The following is a 9,206-nucleotide window of genomic DNA, read 5'->3' as shown; positions in this document are numbered from 1 at the left end:
CAGAGTCTCTCACATGTCTTCTGGTGAACTCTAGTCCAGATTTAAAATGAACATTTTCCCAACAGCGACTTTTTTTTCTCTGATAAAGGTTTGAGTTGATATATGCACGTCTCAGCCGCTGAGAGTGTTTGTCAGTGGTTGCGGTTACATTTACTGACATGTTTTTCTTGACTATTGTGCAAACAAACCCTAGACAGCCACAACTTCAGCACTTTCTATTGAAAATATAATGAAAAGGATAATTCATCAGCATGAGGACGGTGTTTTGGATTTGAATTTGAGGTCATGGTTCTGTTTACTGGCAACCTTAAGATATGAAGTGTGTTTTGTTCAGTATTCAAATAGCTTAGCTTATGTTCACAGCTACACATGCAGGAATTAATAGAAAATGTCAGATTTCCATAAACCTGCATGTGAGACCAGCTCCTCTCTGAATGGCTTCCATTATTTCTTCTTGCCTATAGGATGTGAATTGCAAGAAGTTTATTTTTGTTTGCATTTCGTGTGGAAATTATTCATTACAGAGTTCACGGTGTTTGTGGAGATGGAGTTCATCAGCTGCAGATTGCTTTTCAGCACTTTCTCCGAACAGTAAATGTCTGAACAGCTGGCAGCTCGCAGCGCACCGCCTGGCGACAGCTCTGCAGGCTGATAAGTGCTCCGAAAGAGGTACGAGATATTCATTCAAGGCTGAGGCTCGCCATATCCTCAACAACCCAGAGAGCCGTAAAGTTAAATTAAAGAAACACCGTCTCGGTGATCTAGAGCATTAATAACTCAGTTTATGTTACAGTTTTATGCGCCTCGGTGCGATCAGGCGCGCAACAGAAGGTGAGCGCACATGGAAGAACATTTGTCCGTTTGAGTCAGTGACCGAGAAGTAAGTGTGGAAAAGTTCAGCCAACGACTGGAGAGAAACAGGAGCTGCAATGTCTACTTCTTCCGGTCCCTGTCAGGCGAACTCACGGAGGTCCTCTGGTGTGGCACGTGGAAAGAGACCGCCGGATTTGGAGCTGTCGGAAACCACCTTTAGCGCGCCTGAGCCGGGGACACCTGTGGACGCGTTTTCAGTCAGAGACAAAATGCCAGAGGACGGCAGCTCCTCCACCGGGGCTCCCCCGGTTCACCTCCACCCCTACTTATCCCATCCCCGCATGTCGGTGCGGATGTCGGTGTACAGCACCGGGGTTCGTCCGGTCCTCACCCGCGCCTACATCCAAGGACGCGTGTATAACTTTCTGGAGAGGCCGTCTGGCTGGAAATGCTTCGTGTATCACTTCACAGTGTGAGTGTTTTTATTTTCATAATCATCCGGATCCGTGGGGTATTCAAGGGCATAATTGCAACTCTAAGATCCTAATTAAACAGGGAGTTAATTGCGCGTGAGCCTTGGAAGTCTTCACTACAAAGAACTGTTAATCCTGTGAATTTTAGAAAGATGCTGCTCAGATATCACAGCGCAACCGGAGCTCCCTCCAGGAATATTACAGGGATATTTTAGTATAGCCATAGCAGATGAAAAATAGCACATAATTCATCACAGACAAAGGAATGTGAGACAAAATAAGCCCTCGCAGGAGCACTAAAGGAATATTATACAGATCTTTCATTAGGGAGAGTGTTTTCCTCAGCACCACTGAGCATTTAATTTTGCAGAACAGTTTGAGTGCAGCTCTGAGGCATCTCTGCTTTGCATTCAGTGAGTTTCTTACAGCAGAACTTTAAAACCAATACAGGCTGACAGGGAGCGATTCTGTGTGTTTTCCTTCCTGACAGTCGGAGCGACTGGTTTAAGGAAAAGCAGAAAAAGATGCAGCTCTGGATAATTCAGTGTGAGGCAGAGACTTCATGAGCTCACTAAAAATAGTGTTTGGGCTCCAAAACAACAACAACAACAAAAACAATGCAACAGTTTGCATCACATTAAGTTCAAACAACAAACTGCACTGAGCTGATGGAGTTTCTCCTTTTTACTTAAAGGTATGTTTGGCACAAACAAACATTTTTAGGTTGATTATTGATAAATAAGTGGTTGTAGTGTTTGTGTGCTACGTCATGGTGATATCATGGGATGGCTGGATGATTGCTGCGTCACTTTAAGGGTAACTTCATGTTGCATACATGCACATTTCCAGCCTTTTGCGTGTCATTTTCATGCTGTTTAGTTCTCTCAGACTTCCACTGTGAAGAGTGGAAGTTTTTCTTGCCCGCCATGTTAAATAGGAAGGAGGGCATTTGAGGCTGTTTCTGCACAATTTGTTGGAGAAAACTGAACATATGGACTTAGTTTATATGAGATTATAGTGAAAAACGACATGCTGTCTGCACTATATGGATGAGAAGAGATTGTGTTGCTTGAAATGATTCTGCAAAAGCGAGAAGCTGCTGATGTCACACCGAATGAGACACCGGCAGGTTGTTTATGCACCATTTGGTGACTTTAGGCGATTGAATTATCTTAACTACAGGTTTTTTAAATTGACCAACATTAAATAAAATCCAGTAGTTGTTTTTCTTCAGGTTGGAGCTTTTAAGAAGCAAAATTGTCGGTAATTAACTTTAAACTGCAGTTTTTCAAGAAATAAAAGCAACACAGGTTTAAATTCCTCCTCAAATTCTAATTTAACATGAAAGCTTCTCGTTAGCTGAGCAGATCTGAAACTTTATTTTGCTGATGGGACGGGCGGGGTGAGGAGAATTTCACTGCTAACGATGACTAGCATTAGCTTCGTGCAACTGTTGGTCGTACCAAAATGTTCCAGAATTCATCTCTTTTGTTGAGTTTATTTGCAAAAGACTTGATTCTCACCTTGAAATGTCCTTTTGTATGATGTCTGTTCAGCCTGCAGGGACTCAAACACACAATCTTAACCTTCAGAAATGATCCAGGTGAAGAAAAATGTGCTTTAATTAAGTCACCTCAACTTGGAAGTGGTTTTAATTCAATTAATGCATAAATTTGAGTTGCACAGGTTAGGATTAAGTCACCACAACTCATCAGAAGCAATGTTTGCAACTTAACAGGTTTTCTTAGATTTTGCAATCATGCTTTTAAACAACTGTATGGAAATGAGTTACTTAAAATACCGTTCAGATTGTGCTGAAGCTCCACCGTCATGACGGCGTCACATCAGGCTTCACCACCCGAAACTGATTTAAAAGTTTTGTCGTGTAGCTTGAGAATCCATCTTTCCTGACAAATGAAATGTTGCTGCTGCAGATAAATACCTCGCTGTGCACCGCTGATATAATGCTGCAGGATACATTTCACTGTGTGTGTGTGTTTTTTTATTTTTTTATTTTATCCCCCTGGTACAAACCTCGTCCAAGAAACTGACAGCCTCCATACCGGAGTGCTCAAGCAGAGAGGTTTAGGAATGTAGGATATGATCTTCCAGCACAGCCCCATGTGTGGTGTCTGTCCCCACTCGCTAGGTACTGATAGCGGGCGGCTAAACTTGGCGCTGTGTGTGCCGCGGAGGAGGAGGCGGCGGCGGCTCGGCCCGGCGCTGCCACCCGGTGACCCCTCGGTGTCGGAGGGGACGCAGGGGAGCGCTGCCTGTCGGAGCAGGTTAGAGTCTCGGTGACTCAAAGGGAGCAAACAGTGCAACTCAAACATATTAGAGCGCCGCTAAGAATAACCGCACGCTGCGCAAGAACAGAGGAGCTGGTGGCGGCTGAGATTACAGCAAAAATCTGTGTTTAATCATCGTACGGTTAGATGTTATCCAAGCGGAAAGTCTTGCTGCTTGAAGCTTGATCTTCTGTAGCTCGTTGTGATTTTAGACTTGTTTTGGTTTCGACTCTGTCAGATTTTTAACAACCATTCCATTCTGTTCTCAGCTGAGCTCCATGTGAGCCATATATGATGCACATAAATATACATAGAACCTCTCATTACAGCTGTTTCAATACACCTGCATAAAATAAAGGTCGACCAGAAGCTCACGTGGAGCTCAGCTGAGGAAAAAAATGGAGCCAATAGTCAGTATTGGGAAAAGCTCTCCGTTCAGTCTCCTGGTGAATTTTAAACTAAAACAACGCCAAAGTGAGCATCACAGTGTCGTCTCCAGAGCTATAGAAGAGCAAGCTTTGAGCAGCAACGTGTTCCTCTGGGATGCTGCACAACAGGTGCAAAACAAGCAAGATTAAATACCGTCTGTTAATCGGTGCTGCATGCTGAAAATGACAGGAAATGGCAGAAAATGTGGTCGGAAGTCAATGTTTTTAATTATTTTAGTGGTGAATTTTTGCTCAGTTCCGGGTGGCTGCTTTATTCTGACTCACCAGATGTTGACTACGGGTATCAGTCACTCATTTCATCAATCAGACTTTATTTTTACGTCACTTTTCATACAAATAAAATGAAGTGCTTTACAGATGGAAGGAATAAAAATACAATAAAACAATACAAACAAACCACCAAACATGTTATAAATTAAGGACTCTAGATTAAGGAACAGAACAAATCCTAAATAAGGCATGCAATGAAAAAAAAAACACAAGATAAAATAAAACAAAATATGTATTTTTAAAATATTGAATTGCAAAAATTCATAAAAGCAGAATTAGACAAATAAGTGGAAGATTTCTATAGAAATTTTGAGTGCGCCGATATGTCCTGCTATAATTACACCTAAGCTATAATTTATATAAGTACCTTTTATTTTGAAAAGCCAGCATATGTCAGTGGAGATTTTTAATTTTTTTTTACCAGTTTTTTTTTTACAAATTTCGTAAAAAACAAACAAACAAACAAACATACCGTGAATCGCCATCAGAAGTCACAGCACACCGTTACCGACTGAGCCGCACGTTTTGATGTGTAATTTTGAGTTTTCCTAAAGCTGCAGGACGAGTTCGGCGCCAACAACTGTATCGGAGGAATTTATAATAAGAATGAGCCAAAGTAATGGTTGTAAAGCTGCTCTACTGCTTGTGCATTGGCACATTTAATTAAAAAAATAAATTAAAAAAGATAAACATGCAAACAAGTAAATAATTATAAAACAAATAAACCTGGTAGCGGCCTGCCACTGATCCACTTTAATCACGCTGCTCGTCTCCCTGCACGCAAATTTTCCACCAAAAACGACCCCCAGACGACCACTTTGAAGGGAAGCTGTCGGTTATCTCAGCTACGATTGGTTTAAACAGATCCAGACGAGCCACGGTGTTGTGTTCTGCAGATAAAAGAGTGATAAAGAGGTTTCTGTGCTGCAGAGTGCTCCGGCCACGCCTGGCTGCCTTTTGCCTCGATTGACAACCGGATGGTTTTTAGTCTGAACAACCATGCCGGCCATGCCTTAAATTTGAAATTTCTGCTTTCACTAAAGGGTATATTGACCTCAGATTGCCCCGTGCATCTAAATATGACATCAGCAGTAGCCCCGGTGTTGGCAATAAAAACCGAGCAGAGTCATCATGTGGAGTAAATAGTCTGAGAGAGCGATGGTTTGTCTACACTTGTACGCGGTGGAATAATGGCGTTTCTATTGGCTGACATGTGGTCAGAGTTAAACAAAGCAGAGATTGAAGCCCTTTTGACATGGACGAGAGCAAACAAATCCACCTAAAGATAAAGTACGGACTTCAAAAGCATCCATTTAGAACCCTACAGTATATCCAGAGTCTTTTTTTTTTCTGGTTTTCAGACCAGCAGGTGTTTTTCGTGGGAGTCTGGTGCAGGTTTTTGGGGTCACTTCACTGCCTTGTTTTGCAAATGTTTGAGTGGGAGCAAAGCAGCGGAGAACAAGCGTGGCTTTATCACTGACCCAGAACCCAGACGTCGGCGTGACCCGTAGCCTTATCAGAGCCGCCCGTGTGTGTTTGCATATGCATATGTATGTCAGCGCGGCGCTACGCTCACAGGCCCGGGTTTCATTTATGGTAAAAAGGAAATTAAGGATGCATTTATCTGGAAAGCAGCATATATTTAGCTTTATGAAATGATCCCATTCTGTCTGGATAAACTCTTTAGAAAGAAAAGAGCGTTTATCCGTGTTTTATGCTGTGCTTTTAATTGGGTTTTTTTGTGCTGAAATCTAACAGGACATGCAACGATTTGGTCTGGATCCATCCTGCGTGATGAGTCAACCGAGAGCGAGAGGAGAAAAAAAAACAAGCTTTTCTTTTTTAGATGCTTCTTTATTAAACTGAACCAGATATTCTGTCAAACACATAATTTAAGGCTAAGAGATCATGAATTATTGTTCTCTGCTGTTACAGCAGCATTTTGACTTTGACTGTTTGAGGATAAATATATCAGCCCTTTCATGTTTTGTTTTGTTTTTTCTCTCTCAAACTACGTCAGTCCTCCACCTCAAACATGCTTCTCCTGACCTTAAGCCAACACTCTTAGTGGAGCAAACATCTGAGGTCATCGGTGGTTTACCGACTTCTGCCTCTGAACTTTTTACCTCACACTAACCCCCGACCGACGAAGGCTTCCATCGGCTTCCCCGCTGCTCTCCATCGATTTATCTTTATGTTTTTTTCACCATATTTGAGGGTAAGAGGCGGCGACGTGGTCAGCAGCGTCACCGCAAACTCTTATCCTGTCCCCGGCTTTATCTCTGCACTCGCTGCACAGCAGACTGCGAGTGAATCTGTCCATCAATAATAGATAGGAGCAACGCTTTGAGCTTTTGTTTAGAGTTCAGTGGTGCCTATGTAGCCCAGCCAATGTATTATTTTGTCTGTTGTTACACCAAGCCCACGGTGCCAGACAGAAACACAGAGCGCGCATTATCTATAGGCCCGGAGGTACAGGAAGTGAAATATGATGGTGCAGTTAGTGCAGAGGGACTGACAAGTCAGATAGTCTCTGATGAATAAAAAGTGAAGCAGAAGTGTATGCTCAGCATACTGAGCGTGTATGTTTACTGGCATTTCAAATGCGCTGAAATAATTTAAGCAGAGCCTCACTGACAAATTACTGCCATTAGCATAGCGGAGTGTGCGCTTCGGAAAAGTTTGATGTTCACTTGTGTTTTCTTTTGATCCTCTTTTTAACTGCCTCTGTCATATTTCAAACATAAAATTTAACAAATTGCACCGCGTCCTAACCTGTGAGCACTTTAGTTTTCGGTGCGACGTGCCGCGCTCTTCATAATAGACAAATTTACATCCATTTGCCCGGGAAGCAGCCGGCTGTAATTACTGTTTTTGAAGAAGGTATCAAGCTGCACGCTCATTCTGCAGCGTTGTGTTCTGGCGCAGCGGCCCGATCAGGTCTCTCCTCGGTCTTTTATCTGTGTTGACGTGTGGCGTGCACGCTCATGCCTGTGTGTCTATGCGCCGGCTCGTCGGGGGGTATTTGGATTCCTGGCCGGTCTTCAATAAACTCAGGCTGCGGCGTGCGGCGATAAGAGTCTTCGTGGTGCAAACAGCGACCGGACGCCATAACTCTGGTTGCACATAGTTTCCATCAAGTTTGCTCATATAGGAACGAGACGGCGATTCTTTAGTGCTGCTGTCTGAAAAGTCTAAAACAGTATCAGTGAGATAACAGCAGCGCAAACACTTCCAGCAGCCAAACGTTCCCGCTCCGTAGGAGTTTCTTCCGAGCAGCAAGCAGCACAATGTTTCAATGGGGCATGAAATTGTTCAAATATTTGCCACTCTTTCGGGGTTCGGATGGCTTCAGGTTGCAATTTTCGCTGCAGCGTCCTTGGCGGGAGTCTGCCACTGTTTGTTTTGTCATTTGCGAGTGAAACGTCAGTCGGATTTTTTGCATTTTAAGCTTCTGACGGCGTGTTTGAGCTCATCTATTAGAAGGTTAATGAAACTAGCAGGGTTTAGCTCCTCACACACACAGACGGCGTCCACGTCGGTCCAACATCGTTCCCGAGCTGTTTGATCAGTCGGCGGCATTAGCATCGGCGCTGAAGAGCAGAATCCCATTCAGACGGTGATTCATTCGCTCGTCGCCTAACGTCTGGGTTAACACGGGTAACATCACACAGCGATAGTCATTCGGCGGCAATTTAGATGGAGTGCTGTCATTAATCCTGGAACATGAAAGCTACCCGGCAGAAAATAATGTCAGCGCCTGATAATGTGCCATTAGCTGTTTTTTTTTTCATGTATTTAATTTTATTAGCGTCGGGGTTCGTCTCAGCTGTTGTGTTGTTGTTCTTCATAAATCCTCCATGAAGTCACTTCGGATCACATTACCGTCAGAAACACGGCGTCGCTGAACACGAGGTGGCAGAAAACACGAGCCCAACGAGCGCCGCTTTGTGTAGCGAGGGAAGCTTTTGCTAATCAGGAGCCGCAGCGTTTGATTTCACAGATGCTGCCGGTCAATTAATAAGACTTAGCATTAAAGCAGTAATTAGTTCTCCTGTCCATCTGTTCTTGTGCCACTTGAACATTTCTCTTCTGTTTTTTTTTCTTTTTGGGAGTTTTTATACTTCAGCAAAAGTAAATTATTCTGTCACTGTTTTGAAGTTTTCGTTGGTGTTTAGTTGAGTTTTCAGGTGCTAATTATTTCTATTTTAATAAACGCTGCTTGTGTCTTTGCTTCTTGCAACACGTACGCAGCATCCCAAGTGAAAAATCAACCAAAGAAGTGAAAAACCTGCAGCCATGCCAGCATTAGTAGCCACATATAGCTATGTTTGTCCTCACTGATCTTTATTTTCTATAGATGTCAAGGTTTATTTTGGATATCGAGTGTTTTTTAATGTCTCGTTCCATCTCAGTTCACCACATTTTTTAAGAAAGTTTGCACCTTACTAGCTCAGATTTTTCTTTTTTTTGACTTTCTGAGTAAAACATTTCTACAGAGGGATGGTGTCATGTCGATTTTTGCATCGTTTTCTTCGCGCCCGTCCGCAGATCGATGTTTGAAGAGCAATAAGTTGTGAAATAACGTAGCTGGAGTCCTGAAATTGCTTATTGATACGTACGTCTGTTCTGATGCTACCACTTTTCATGAATTTATTTGAAGCACTATGAGGAAAAAAACCCTGATTTTTTCTTTTTAGCTCAGTAAAATATGACTCTTCCAGTTGGGCTCTGGCAGCGCTTTCACCTGTCACACTCGCTCAATGACTGTCGATGCAAAAAGCATAATTTTAATAATTTTTTTCTTATAACAAAATGATTCTGACTGGCAGCGTACTTTTTAAAAACTCCTATTGGTGCCAAGCGTGGGGAATAAAATCAGCCTCTTAGGGTGAAAATTCAACGTTTTACGG

General features: G+C 42.8%; 1 protein-coding gene across 1 annotated transcript in view; it reads left to right on the top strand.

Annotated features, from left to right (window-relative positions):
* The first annotated feature begins 1,154 nt into the window (after positions 1 to 1,154).
* kcnq1.1 (potassium voltage-gated channel, KQT-like subfamily, member 1.1) overlaps positions 1,155 to 9,206 on the top strand; it is a 68,192-nt gene continuing 60,140 nt past the window's right edge. The window contains 1 exon segment of the mRNA XM_008287891.1: positions 1,155 to 1,285. Within this exon segment, the coding sequence (XP_008286113.1) occupies positions 1,155 to 1,285 (131 nt within the window).

The sequence above is a fragment of the Stegastes partitus genome, unplaced genomic scaffold, assembly GCF_000690725.1.
Source record: "Stegastes partitus isolate 25-593 unplaced genomic scaffold, Stegastes_partitus-1.0.2 Scaffold527, whole genome shotgun sequence".
Classification (NCBI taxonomy): Eukaryota; Metazoa; Chordata; class Actinopteri; family Pomacentridae; genus Stegastes; species Stegastes partitus.
The sequence above is the reverse complement of the archived record's forward strand: the minus strand, read 5'-3'. Positions and strand labels throughout refer to the sequence as shown.